Raw genomic sequence first — 15,071 nt, 5'->3', positions numbered from 1 at the left:
TCATCTTTGGAAAAATGTCTGTTCAGTTCCTCTGCCCATTTTTTTTATTGGATTGTTTGGGTTTTTTGCTATTAAGTTGTATGAGTTCTTTATGTATTTTGGATATTAACCCCTAATTAAATATATGATTTGCAAATATTTTCTCACATTCCATAGATTGCCTCTTCATTCTGTTGATTGTTTCTTTTGCTATGCAGAAGCTTTTTGGTTTCATGTAGTTCCAGTTATTTTTTTTTGCTTGTGCTTTTGGTGTCAGATCCAAAAAACTGTTGCCAAGATCAATGTCAATGAGCTTCCCCTATGTTTTCTTCTATGATTTTTACCATTTCAGGTCTAATGTTTAAGTCTTTAATTCATTTTGAGTTAATTTTTGTGAGTGGTGTAAGGTAGGGTCCAATTTCATTCTTTTTCACATCTTTATCCAGTTTTTGCAATGCTATATATGTGTGTATATATATACACATATATATACACACACACAAGTATTTAAGTTGTTTCCAATAGTTTTCAATTAAAAAATGCTGCAGTGGGGCTTCCCTGGTGGCGCAGTGGTTGAGAGTCCGCCTGCCGATGCAGGGGTATTTTTGTGTATGGTGTTAGGGAGTGATCTAATCTCATACTTTTACATGTACCTGTCCAGTTTTCCCAGCACCACTTATTGAAGAGGCTGTCCTTTCTCCACTGTACGTTCCTGCCACCTTTATCAAAGATAAGGTGACCATATGTGCATGGGTTTATCTCTGGGCTTTCTATCCTATTCCATTGATCTATCTTTCTGTTTTTGTGCCAGTACCATACTGTCTTGATTACTGTAGCTTTGTAGTATAGTCTGAAGTCAGGCAGCCTGATTCCTCCAGCTCCATTTTTTGTTCTCAAGATTGCTTTGGCTATTCGGGGTCTTTTGTGTTTCCATACAAATTGTGAAATTTTTTGTTCTAGTTCTGTGAAAAATGCCAGTGGTAGTTTGATAGGGATTGCATTGAATCTGTAGATTGCTTTGGGTAGTAGAGTCATTTTCACAATGTTGATTCTTCCAATCCAAGAACATGGTATATCTCTCCATCTATTTGTATCATCTTTAATTTCTTTCATCAGTGTCTTATAATTTTCTTCATACAGGTCTTTTGTTTCCTTAGGTAGATTTATTCCTAGATATTTTATTCTTTTTGTTGCAATGGTAAATGGGAGTGTTTTCTTAATTTCACTTTCAGATTTTTCATCACTAGTATATAGGAATGCCAGAGATTTCTGTGCATTAACTTTGTATCCTGCTACTTTACCAAATTCATTGATTAGCTCTAGTAGTTTTCTGATAGCATCTTTAGGATTCTCTATGTATAGTATCATGTCATCTTCAAACAGTGACAGCTTTATTTCTTCTTTTCCGATTTGGATTCCTTTTATTTCCTTTTCTTCTCTGATTGCTGTGGCTAAAACTTCCAAAACTATGTTGAATAAGAGTGGTGAGAATGGGTTACCTTGTCTTGTTCCTGATCTTAGGGTAAATGGTGTCAGATTTTCACCATTGAGGATGATGTTGGCTGTGGGCTTGTCATATATGGCCTTTATTATGTTGAGGAAAGTTCCCTCTATGCCTACTTTCTGCAAGGTTTTTATCATAAATGGGTGTTGAATTTTGTCAAAAGCTTTCTCTGCATCTATTGAGATGATCATATGGTTTTTCTCCTTCAATTTGTTAATATGGTTAATCACATTGATAGATTTGCGTATATTGAAGAATCCTTGCATTCCTGGAATAAACCCCACTTGATCATGGTGTATGATCCTTTTAATGTGCTGTTGGATTCTGTTTGCTAGTATTTTGTTGAGGATTTTTGCATCTATGTTCATCAGTGATATTGGCCTGTAGTTTTCTTTCTTTGTGACATCCTTGTCTGGTTTTGGTATCAAGGTGATGGTGGCCTCGTAGAATGAGTTTGGGAGTGTTCCTCCCTCTGCTATATTTTGGAAGAGTTTGAGAAGGATAGGTGTTAGCTCTTCTCTAAATGTTTGATAGAATTCGCCTGTGAAGCCATCTGGTCCTGGGCTTTTGTTTGTTGGAAGATTTTTAATCACAGTTTCAATTTCAGTGTTTGTGATTGGTCTGTTCATATTTTCTATTTCTTCCTGATTCAGTCTTGGCAGTTTGTGCATTTCTAAGAATTTGTCCATTTCTTCCAGATTGTCCATTTTATTGGCATAGAGTTGCTTGTAGTAATCCCTCATGATTTTTTTTATTTCTGCAGTGTCAGTTGTTACTTCTCCTTTTTCATTTCTGATTCTATTGATTGGAGGCCCGCGGACAGCGAAAAAAAAAAAAAAAAAAAAAAAAAAAAAAAAAAAAAATGCTGCAGTGAATAACTTATGCATATGTATTTTTGTATGGTTGAAGGTGTGTATTTAGAGTAAATTACTAGAAGTGGGATTTGGGGATTAAAAGGTAAATGCTATGTAATTTTGTTCTAAAATTACTGAATTCTGCTTTATGAGGGTTGTAGTATTTTGCATTCCTACTGGCAACTTACAAGAGTGTCTGCACCAGAGTGTGTTGTCAGACTTCTCTGCTGATTTCATAGGTGAGAAATGTTATCTCAGTGTAGTTTTACTTAGCCTTTCTAAGTGAAATTGATAATTTTGTCATATATTTAAGGGACATTACAGTGAATTGTCTGTTCATGTCTTTTGCCCATTTTGCTTTTAGGGTTTTGATCCTTTTTTTATTAATTTGTAAGCATTCTTTACATATTAAGGATATTAGTCTTTTACCTGTGTAATATGTTATATTTTCTCCCAATTCGTTGTCTTTTGAATTTCTTTAACAAGTAAAAGATTTAAGAATGTATATATAGTGCTCGCTTTGGCAGCACATGTGCTAAAATTGGAACAATACAGAGAAAATAAGCATGGCCCCTGTGCAAGGGTGACACACAAATTTGTGATGCATTCCATGTTTAAAAAAAAGAATATAGGGCTTCCCTGGTGGCGCAGTGGTTGAGAGTCCGCCTGCCGATGCAGGGGACACGGGTTCGTGCCCCGGTCCAGGAAGATCCCACATGCCGCGGAGCACCTGGGCCTGTGAGCCATGGCCGCTGAGCCTGCGCTCACGTCCGGAGCCTGTGCTCCGCAACGGGAGAGGCCACAACAGTGAGAGGCCCGCGTACCGCAAAAAAAACAAAAACAGAAACAAAACAACAACAAAAAAGAATATATATATATATAGTTTGAATTTATCATTCATTGTTTTTATATGTGGATCTTGAATCATACTCTGAAATTCTTTCCTAAAACTGATTTTAGAGGAATTCACTCATGTTTTCTTCTGATACTTCTGTGGTCTTGTTTTTTATTTAGTTCTCTGATCCACTGAGAGTTTATTTTGGTATGTGGTTTGAGGTATGGCTCTGATTCTTATCTTTTCCTAAATTGGTATCCAATTGCCCCAGCACCATTTATTACTGCCCCACTGATCTGAGATTCTGCCTGCATACATTAATTACCTGGATCTACTTCTGTAGATCCAGGATCTACAGAATGTAGTACCTGGATCTACTTCTGAATTTTCTAGTCCACTGGCCTTGTTTCTGTAGTCATGCTCCAATACCACACTGTTTGTTTTTTTGTGTTTTTTTTGCGGTACGCAGGCTTCTCACTGTTGTGGCCTCTCCTGTTGCGGAGCACAGGCTCTGGATGCGCAGGCTCAGCGGCCATGGCTCACGGGCCCAGCCGCTCCGCAGCATGTGGGATCTTCCCGTACCGGGGCACGAACCTGTGTCCCCTGCATCGGCAGGCAGACTCTCAACCACTGCACCACCAGGGAAGCCCACCACACTGTTTTAATTAGAGTTTATGTTGTTTTAATAGACTTCCCTCCTAGTCTTTTCCAGTTCAGAGTTTTCATAATGACTGTTACATGTTTATTTTTCTGTATGAATTTAGTGTCAACTTATTTAGCATCATAAAAAAGTTTATTGATATTTTTGTTGTATTAATAAATTAACTAGAGAGACCTGACATGTTTATTATTCTGGGTTTTACTATCCAAGAACAAAGGATGTTTTTCCATTTGTTAATGTCTACCTTTTTGTTTTTGAGGAGTATTTTAATGTTTTTCTCATATAGGTTTCCTCATTTCTTGTTAAAATTATTCCTGAGTATTTTTGTTGTTGGTTACTATTTTATTTTATTATTTATTAATTTATTTTTTGAGAGAAGGAAGGATTTATTATTACTTGCAGCAAGTAAGATGAACTCAGGGGATCTTTCCCAAAGCAGTGTCTCCCCAAACAGCAAAATTGGGGAAGTTTTAAGCTAAGAGTACATGCATATTCATGAATAGGCTTGAGCAGAGGAGAATTCAGCATAGAATTGGGACAAATGTTGGCAGAGTCCAAGCTTTAGTTGATTGAAGTCAGGAGGGTCAACATCATCATTCCATCTTCCACCTAGGTGGGGGCCTTAGATCCTGCAGAGCTCAAAAACTGTATCAGATTGTTATGTATATCCCTTGAGGAGCAATTAGCACTCGTTTTATTGCTGAACTTTTGTTTCTTGACTGCGTTTTCTTTGTTACTGAATTCCCTTATTTCCCTTAAGATCATTAACTACCGAGACTGGTTCAAGGACAAGAATTGTGGTCAGGCTTAGATCACAAAATGGCTTAGGCCAAAAGTGGCTTCTTTCTCTCTCTCTCTTTTTTTTTTTTTTTTTACGGTACATGGGCCTCTCACTGTTGTGGCCTCTCCCGTTGTGGAGCACAGGCTCCGGACGCACAGGCTCAGCGGCCACGGCTCATAGGCCCAGCCGCTCCGCGGCATGTGGGATCTTCCCGGACCGGGGCACGAACCCGTGTCCCCTGCAGAGGCGGACTATCAACCCCTGCGCCACCAGGGAAGCCCTTTTTTTTTTTTTTTTTTTAATGCTAGGGAAACATCTTTCAAATCCTGTTTTCTTGAGTGTTTTTTATTTTGCTGTACGCGGGCCTCTCACTGTTGTGGCCTCTCCCGTTGTGGAGCACAGGCTCCAGACGCGCAGGCTTAGCAGCCATGGCTCATAGGCCCAGCCGCTCCACGGCATGTGGGATCTTCCCGGACCGGGGCACGAACCCGTGTCCCCTGCATCGGCAGGTGGACTCTCAACCACTGCGCCACCAGGGAAGCCCAGTTTTCTTCTTTTTTTTGCATGTTGGGGGCAGGAATTTTCATTAGCTGAAATATTTCAATTTCAGTTTTCTGTTTTGATATACTGCCTTTGTTATACTGTACATTTTGTGGAGAGGGTTGGGAGTTTTAGGTAATTCTTCTGTCAGTTATGGTGAGGCACAGCTTATTTAGAGCCTTTAAAAAAAAAAAAAAGTTTTGGTGGGTTAAAGTTGGCTTGTCCTCCAATATGATGGTTCTCTTTTGTCTTGAAGGACTTTTGTATCTTTTCTCCTTTAGCACTCAGCCTCCAAAGGGTACCTCTCCTTTCATGTTCACTCTCTTCTACTTAAGAAGTGATGCCTTCCCAAGACTACCACCTTGGGTTCTACAAAATTCTTGGTGGTGTTATGATTGCCCAGGTTTTTTTTTTTTTTTTTAAGTATTTACATACTTAGAGTGGACTTTTTCTTTCTAGAGGTGATTTTTGTCACCATTAGGCTCTCAGCTCTCCTTTTCTCTGTGCAGTTTTTTTGAACTGCCCCCATTCTTTGCAAAGGCTTCTTACCGGAGCTCGAGAAATATCTCTGCTGGAATTTGATGCTTATTTTTCTACCTACAGGTAGTTTGAAGTTAGTATTATTCTCTGTCTTCCAATAATATAGAAGGTATGGGTTATATGCTGTTTGATTTGCTTTTCTTGTTTCACTGTATAGTTTTTTGGAGGATGTGTAGAGTAATTCAAACTTAGCTGGTCACCATTTTGTTAGGAATACCTGGAAATATGTATCGTCTTTTAAGTACTTTTTCTTTCAGAACCTAAATATAACTAATCTTGTACAGAATTACTTTTATTCTTCAAGCAACAGAAATTTATTCTCTCACAGTTCTAGAGGCCAGAAATCCTTAATCAGTTTCACTAGACTGAAATGAAGGTGTTGGTATTGCCACATTCCCTCTGGATACTCTAAGTTATAATCTACGCCTTGCCGTTTCTAGCTTCTGCTGGCTGATGGTGTGTTTTTGGCTTGTGTCCACATCACTCCAGCCTCTGCCTTCACCTTCACATCACCTTCTCCACTTGTGTGTGTCAAAACCTCCCTCTGCTTCTCTCTTAAGGATGCACATTATTGCATTCAGGGCCCACTTGGGTAGTCCAGGATCATCTCCCTATTTCAAGACCCTTAACTTGATCCATCTGCAAAGTCCCTTTTTAGTCAGATAAGGTAACACTCACAAGTTCCAGGGATTAGGTTATGCGTATCTTTTGGAGGGCCATTCTTAAGCCTACCATAGATAGTATTGTCTTATTTTGTTGTTGTTATTTGATATAACCTAATTCTTTAAAGTATAAACATTAGAGATGGTAATGAGAGTTCAAACTGGTTTGGATTTTCCCAACTTGTACAGAAATCTCATTATGACACTTTTCTTAGGACTTATCCTGAAGGTTGGACTTAGACCTAACACTGTCTTACAGAGGAGTCTTTCTGATGCTTTGATAACTAGCCATAAAGTGAATGGACCACATTACAGCCTTTTGTTAACTAAACTTTATAGCAACTAGTTTTCAATGTGCTGTCCACAGGTTGCTTGAAAGCAGCTTCTCTAGGTTGAGGTTTGTAGAGCCACTAAATAAGATTTCCCCTTTCCTCTCTCATTGTTGTTGTTGTTTTCCCATAACAGTTTTATTGATTTATAGTTCACATACCATACACTCTACCCATTTAAAGCATAATATTCAAAGATCTTTAGATTTTTAGTATATTCATTGAATTGTGCAACCTACAGTCAATTTCAGAACATTTTCGTTACCCTCAAAGAAGCCCTATACTCTTAAATAGTCAGACCCCATTTTCTCCCAAACCTTTCAGCCCAATCTAATTTGTTAGATGAATCTGGGTTTTTTTGTTTTTGTTTTTGTTTTAAATCTTTGTAGATTTGCCTATTTGGACATTTCCTCTGTATGGAATCATGCAGTATGTGATATTTTGTGTCTGGGGTCTGTCACATGTGTTCAAGATTTATCCATATTGTAACATGTTAGCACTTCATTCTTTTTATGGCTGAATAATATTCTTTTGTGTGCATAGAGCACATTTTACTTATCCATTCATCAGCTGGTGGACATTTGGGTTGTTTCCACTTTTAGACCCTCTGCCTCTTTTAAATATTAGTCTAGTTGGGGAATAGACAAAGAAATCAGACAACTGGAGATTGAAAAATCAGCTTTATCAGTGATAAAGCTGATTACAGCAAAAGGCTTATCTCTCTCACCCCCTACACTGTAGCTCTTCTTCTCATTCCCTCTCCCCACCTCCCTGAAACACAGGGGCAGAGTCTGCTCCAGTCACTTTACTTCAGGGATGAGCAGAGACTGCTCTGAGGACAAGCTCCTTCATAGAAACCATGTACTTTCTCTAGAGAAAGAGAGAGGAGGACATAACCTATAGCACAAAACTTCAGAAAGGGCAAATCGCTCCTGGTTTAGGAACCAACATAGCTAGGAAACTGGGAGGGAGATGGAATGATTCCTTCTAACACCGAGAAGACTGGCATTTTAGATTTTTATCTTATAAGTTAAAGCAAAACATACTTCTCTTTGATTATGAATTATTAAAAGTTTCTTCAAATCAAACATGTAAACAGTTGAACAAGTTAAATGATAGTACTTATTAATTCTAATATAGCTTGTTGTCCCATAATTTATAGGTTTCTCCACCAAATAAAGGAAGATAATTCCGAGTTAATTAATAAACTATGGACTGATGTTCAGCAGAAAGTAGCAACACAATCACAAATAACAACCTCTTCAGGAACTCCATCATCTGCTTCTCCATCAGGAGAACAAAAAGGTTTGGTTCCTGACTGTATTAGTTCTCCCAGAGTAGTAGCTTACTTTATTATGTTCTTTCTTAAGCACAGTAATTTTTTAAAGGAACGTTACTTGAGTTTTGACTGTCTTAGCCTGGTTGAGTAAATACTCATTGACCTGTCGATTGACATGCTTAAAATTTTTTTGTTTTTGTTCACTTGAGATACTTTTGGAAAAATTCTCCCTTTTAGCTGCTCTGAATGCTACCAATGCTGTTAAGAGAATCCATACGGGGCTTCAACTGGAAGAATCTACTGAGACTCTGGACTCAAGCTATGTAGTGAGACAAGTGCTGAACTCAAGGAAGCAAAAACAGCTGCTAAATAAAGGTTCAGTCTCTTAATTGACAAAGTGGGTTATTAAACATGTAAATTGACACAGCTATCTTAGTTTATTAGTGCATGTCTTTTCCCTTAAACTCATCCAGTTGGATCCTACTAAGTAAGAGTTTGTTGAATGGTAGCCAGGCAATGCCTCCTTTTATTCCATGTAACTCTAGAAGGATGGTTCTCATCCATTCATTATAGATAGTGTAAATCTGGTTCAAACAGTATAGATTCTTTATGAGAAAATGATGATAACTTCGATAAAAAACGTTTTATAAATTGTGAACAACAGTCAAACGTTCTTCTAGTGTAATTTTTCCCAGTCTTAACATAGAATGACTTCTGTCATTATCAGTGAAAAGAAAACCAGATTTGCGTGCTCCTTCCAAACAGAAGAATAGTGTGTTATCAGCCAGCACAGCCTCCACAGACTTACCGAATAGCAGTAACCCCAGCCTAGATGTCCTCAAACACATGATACATGAAGTGGAACATGAAATGGAAGAATATGAGCGGTGGACAGGACGCGAGGTCCGGGGGCTCCAGAACAGTCAGGGTCTCACCGGCTTCACCCTGTCGCTCGTGAGCTCCCTCTGTCGCCTGGTTCGGTACCTTAAAGAGGTGAGGTTATTAAGAGTCTTCTCTTCTGCCAGACTAATGGCAGAAATGGGTAGGTTTTTCTCCTCTACACTTGAATTATTGCAATCTCCAAATAAAGTATAGTCAAATTTGAATAGCTTTGTTTAAAATACCTCAGCTTTAGATTATCTGTAGTAAAGGTTTATCCTCTTAATTTTCCTCTACATCCTTATACAGATAACATCAGATAAGTGATGTTGATTTTAATATGAGCTTTAGTAAAATATAATTAGTTAGGTAAATCTGCTCTAAATAAAATTATATCTTGTGCTAATACTTAATATTACTGTTTGGCAGTTACAGATTAATTAGAACTACTAAACATGTCCTCATTGTACTGCTTTTCTTTGCTTGCTATTCCCACTTCAGTTCAATTTGGAGATTGGTATGCCTGTAATCTGTAGACACAGATTAGGAAAATTCTTCATATTATTTGTATCACTGGTAACTTGGGCTTTGCTTCAGTGTTTGAAATGGGAGACATTTTATTGTAAAAGTAATTTATAAGACAAGCAAGAACTGTATCTTTTTTTTTTTTTTTACATCTTTAAAGAATTGTATCTTTAATTCATTTGTGAATAATAATCAGTCCTCAGAATGCTGTGGGATTAGAAATGGTTATGTATTATACCTTTTTAAAAAACCTGTTTAAACTGTTATTTATTTTTTATATATTTAAATTTGTTAAGCAAATATGACCAAAAACTGTTTAAGGAAATTTTATCATTTAAAAAATGTTGATTCACCAACCTAATTTACATGTATCAGTTTCTCTGGAGATGTCTTCCTAAATTTGCTTTTTTAAAAAATAATTAATTAAAATGTTTACTTCTGTTTTTTATATATATGTTTTTATTTTTTATGTTGGAGTATATTTGATTTACAATGTTATGTTAGTTTCAGGCATACAGAAAAGTGATTTAGCTATACATATACATATGTCTATTCTTTTTCAGAGTCTTTTCCCATATAGTTTATTACAGAGTGTTGAGTAGAGTTCCCTGTACTATACAGTAGGTCCTTGTTGATTATCTATTTTATATATAGTAGTGTGTATATGTTAATCCCAACCTCCTAATTTATCCCTAGCCCGCCCTGCCAACCTTTCCCCTTTGGTAACCATAGTTTGTTTTCTAAGTCTGCTAGTCTGTTTCTGTTTTATAAATAAGTTCATGTACTATACAGTAGGTCCTTGTTGGTTATCTATTTTATATATAGTAGTGTGTATATGTTAACCCCAACCTCCTAATTTATCCCTAGCCCCCCCACCCCCCTCTTCCAACCTTTCCCCTTTGGTAACCATAGTTTGTTTTCTAAGTCTGCTACTCTGTTTCTGTTTTGTAAATAAGTTCATTTGTATCATTTTTTTTAGATTCCACTATAAGTGCTATCATATGATATTTGTCTTTGTCTGACTTACTTCACTTAGTATGATAATCTCTAGGTCCATCCATGTTGCTGCAAATGACATTATTTCATTCTTTTTTTGCGGCTGAGTAATAATCCATTGTATATATATACCACATCTTCTTTATCCATTCATCTGTCGATGAACATTTAGGTTGCTTCCATGTCCTGGCTATTGTAAATAGTGCTGCAGTGGACATTGGGTTGCATGTATCTTTTCAAAGTATGGTTTTCTCCAGATATATGCCCAGGAATGGGCTTGCTGGATCATCTGGTGGCTCTATTTTTAGTTTTTTAAAGAACCTCCATACTGTTCTCTGTAGTGGCCATACCAATTTACATTCCCACCAACAGTGTAGGAGGGTTCACTTTTCTCCACACCCTTTACAGTATTTATTGGTTGTAGACTTTTTGATGATGGCTGTTCTGATAAGTGTGAGGTGATACCTCATTATAGTTTTGATTTACATTTCTCTAATAATTAGCGATGTTGAGCATCTTGTGCTTTTTGGCCATCTGTATGTCTTCTTTGGAGAAATGTCTATGTAGGTCTTCTGCCCATTTTCTGATTGGGTTGTTTGTTTTTTTTGATATTGACCTGCATGAGCTGTTTATATAATATATTTTGGAGATTAATCCCCTGTTGGTAACATCATTTGCAAATATTTTCTCCCATTCAGAGGGTTGTCTTTTTGTTTTGCTTGGTTTTCTTTGCTGTGCAAAAGCTTTTAAGTTTAATTAGATCCCATTTGTTTGTTTTTATTTTCGTTACTCTAGGAGGTGGATCCAAAAAGATATTGCTGTGATTTATGTCAAATACTGTTCTGCCTAAGTTTTCCTCTAAGAGTTTTATAGTATCCGGTCTTACATTTAGGTCTCTAATCAATTTTGAATTTATTTTTGTGTGTGGTGTTAGAGAATGTTCTAATTTCATTCTTTTACATGTAGCTGTCCGGTTTTCCCAGCACCACTTATTGAAGAGACTGTCTTTTCTCCACTGTATAATCTTGCTTCCTTTGTCATAGATTGATTGACCATGGGTGTGTGGGTATATTTCTGTGCTTTCTATCCTGTTCCATTGATCTATAACTCTGTCTTTGTGCCAGTACCATACTGTTTTGATTACTGTAGCTTTATAGTATAGCCTGAAGTCAGGGAGCCTGATTCCTCAAGCTCCATTTTTCTTTCTCAAGATTGCTTTAGCTATTCAGGGTCTTTTGTGTTTCCATGTAAACTTTAAGATTTTTTTTGTTCTAGATCTGCAAAAAATGCCATTGGTAATTTGATGGGGATTGCATTGAATCGGTAGATTACCTTGGGTAGTGTAGTCATTTTGACAATATTGATTCTTCCAACCCAAGAACATGGTATATCTTTTCATCTGTTTGTGTCATCTTCGATTTCTTTCATCAGCATCTTATAGTTTTAGGAGTACAGGTCTTTTGCTTAGGTAGGTTTATTACTAGGTATTTTATTCTTTTTGATATGATAGTAAATGGGATTGTTTCCTAAATTTCTCTTGCTAATTTTTTGTTGTTAGTGTATAGAAATGCAACAGATTTCTGTATTAATTTTGTATTCTGCAACTTTACTGAATTCATTGATTGCTTGAGTAGTTTTCTGGTAGCATCTTTAGGATTTTTTTATGGGCCATGCGAAGAACCATAAATATTACTTCTTCTGCAGGCAAAGGGAAATCCTTGACCTGTCCTCAACAAAGGAATGACACAAATAGATTAACATACTGAACCTATCCAGGTTCTTCATGGCAGACTCATTGTAGGAGAGCAGAGCTCCCACTGTTCTTTCCCCACATCACTGCAAGGAATAATGGTTCTGCTTTCTATGAGAAAAAGCAAGGAGTGAAAAATACCTCCACCTTCATTAGGTCCAGAAGCTCCACCTGGGGAAGAATTTTCACTAAATGTAATCACTGATTTCCACTGGACTGCTGATGAGATCTTTGTTAAGTGAAACATATTCCCTCAATTCTTACACCTGAACATATCTCCTCTCCCTATTATTTTACCTAGAAGCAATAACAATGTCCAAAGATATGCAGTTCTAGCAGGAGTGATAGTGCACACGTTCTCAAGCAGGACACCTTTTGGAGTAATTCAGAAATTATAGCCATAGGTCTGTAACAAAGAGAAATGGATATGGTAGCTCTCTGAAAACAATAATGCATCATGCAAGTAAACATTATTACCAGGAGTTCAAGACCAAATATGTGTAAACTAGGACAAGCACCTGCACTAAACTTCTGGTCCTCATCACTTGGCCCATTGAGTCTCTATGTGTAAGCAAGTATCAGAAAAAGATGTTTGGCACTGCCATGACAATAAATCTATCAAAGTTGGAAGCATTGAACTCTGTGAATTATTTCCCAAAATACAAACCTCAAGCTGGAAAGAGTTGTATTCACCTGAGGCATTTCTGTGAAAATAAATATTACATAAAAGAGACAATGGACATAATCAGTGTCTAGATAGATATAGGATTTTTAGTGACTTTCAGAAGATACTTATGATATGCAAAATTGCATTCTCTTCTTGTTTGTAATTATTATACTGAAATGTATTGAGCAAACACTTTGATGTAAATATTGAAGCAGCTATTTGCTTTTTAACACAGTAGTGCAAGGTCATTTCTCCAAAGTGGGGGGAAAATTAAAACTACATGAGTAGCTCTGGAATGTCACACTGATGTTAACGTTACTATTTAGATTAAACTATCAGTTTCAATGACTATGGAAAAAATTGAAAAGCATTTTTCCCATTTAAACTTATCAGACAGATAATACCAAAGTAGGGACACTATTTACCCCTTGGCTCTGGTTAGTCTCGTATGTAGAAAGTGTATGGATAATTTTTCAAGCTTATCAGGGCCTATAGACATACTGACTACATTGTTCTGCAGGGCACAGATCCTACTGGCTTGAAGAGATACTGCAGAAGCCTATCAGCTAGATGAATGTACCTCTCATGTTTTTGTTTGCTGGTTGAGTACATAGATCAAAAAGGTGGCATGTCTTTTTTTTTTTTTAACATCTTTATTGGAGTATAATTGCTTTACAGTGGTGTGTCAGTTTCTGCTGTATAACAAAGTGAATCAGCTATACATATACATATATCCCCATATCTCCTCTCTCTTGCATCTCCCTCCCACCCTCCCTATCCCACCCCTCTAGGTGGACACAAAGCACTGAGCTGATCTCCCTGTGCTATGCGGCTGCTTCCCACTAGCTATCTATTTTACATTTGGTAGTGTATATATGTCCGTGTCACTTTGTCGTGTTTGTGGTTTTTACAGTTTTTTTCTCGTAGTTGATTTCTAATCTCATAGTGTTGTGGTTAGAAAAGATGCTTGATATGTTTTCAGTTTTCTTAGATTATTGAGGCTTTCTTTATGGCCCACTGTGTGATCTGTCCTGAAGCATGTTCTGTGTGTACTTGAGAAGAATGTGTATTCTGCTGCTTTTGGGTGGAAAGTTCTATAAATATCAATTAAGTACATTTGGTATAATGTATAATTTAAGGCCTGTGTTTCCTCATTGACTTTCTGTCTGGATGATCTGTCCACTGATGTAAGTGGAGTGTTAAAGTCCCCCACTCTTATTGTGTTACTGTAGATTTCTCCTTTTATGGCTGTTAGCGTTTGCCTTATATACTGAGGTGCTCCTATGCTGGGTGAATGTATATTTACAATTGTTATATCTTCTTGGATTGATCCCTTGATCATTATGTAGTGTCCTTCTTTGTCTCTGGTAACAGTGTTTATTTTAAAGTCTATTTTGTCTGATATGAGTATTGCTACTACAGCTTTGTTTTAATTTCCATTTGCATGGAATATCTTTCAGTCTGTATGTGTCCCTAGGTCTGAAGTGGGTCTGTTGTAGACAGTATATGTATGGGTCTTGTTTCTGTATCCATTCAGCCAGGCTGTGTCTTTTGGTTGGAGCCTTTAATCCATTTACATTTAAGATAATTGCCAATATGTATTTTCTTATTGCCATTTTAAAAATTATTTTGGGATTGTTTTCATAGGTCTTATTTCTTCCCTTCCTCTTTTGTTCTCTTTTCTTGTGATTTGATTATCTTTAATGTTGTATTTGGATTCCTTTTCCTTTTTGGTCTGTATATCTATTGTAGATTTTTGGTTTGTGGTTATCATGAGGTTTTGATATAGCAGTCTATATATATACAATATTGTTTTAAGTTGTCGGTCTCTTAATTTCAAATGCATTTCCAATATCCTGCATTTGTACTGTCCTCACGATTGTTGATTTTGATATCATATTTGTGTATGGATGATTTCCTACCTTGACTGTATGTTTGCCTTTACCAGTTAATTTTCCCATTTGTAATTTTCTCATTTCTTGTCATGGGCTTTTCTTTTCCCCCTAGAGAAGTTCCTTTAGCATTTGTTGTAAAGCTGGTTTAGTGGTGCTGAATTCTCTTAACTTTTGCTTGTCTATAAACCTTTTGATTTCTCCACTGAGTTGGAACGAGAGCCTTGCTGGGTAGAGTATTCTTGGTGGTAGGTTTTTCCCTTTTATCACTTTAAGTATATCTTGCCACTCCCTTCTGGCCTCAGAGTTTCTGCTGAAAAATCAGCTGATAACCTTATGGGGATTCCCTTGTATGTTATTTGTTGGTTTTCCCTTGTTGCTTTTAATATTTTCTCTGT

At 36.9% G+C, this 15,071-nt stretch overlaps 1 protein-coding gene across 1 annotated transcript in view; it reads left to right on the top strand.

The window, feature by feature from the left end:
• Positions 1–15,071, top strand: part of SPICE1 (spindle and centriole associated protein 1) — a 65,032-nt gene that overhangs the window by 26,463 nt on the left and 23,498 nt on the right. Inside the window, exons 8-10 of the mRNA XM_007453143.1 lie at positions 7,848–7,990; positions 8,202–8,339; positions 8,692–8,957. Of these exons, the coding sequence (XP_007453205.1) occupies positions 7,848–7,990; positions 8,202–8,339; positions 8,692–8,957 (547 nt within the window). The remainder of the gene's footprint in view (positions 1–7,847; positions 7,991–8,201; positions 8,340–8,691; positions 8,958–15,071) is intronic.

Source organism: Lipotes vexillifer, unplaced genomic scaffold (assembly GCF_000442215.2).
Source record: "Lipotes vexillifer unplaced genomic scaffold, Lipotes_vexillifer_v1.1 scaffold1319, whole genome shotgun sequence".
NCBI classification, from domain to species: Eukaryota; Metazoa; Chordata; class Mammalia; order Artiodactyla; family Lipotidae; genus Lipotes; species Lipotes vexillifer.
Note: the sequence above shows the minus strand (reverse complement) of the source record. Positions and strands in the feature narration are given on the sequence as shown.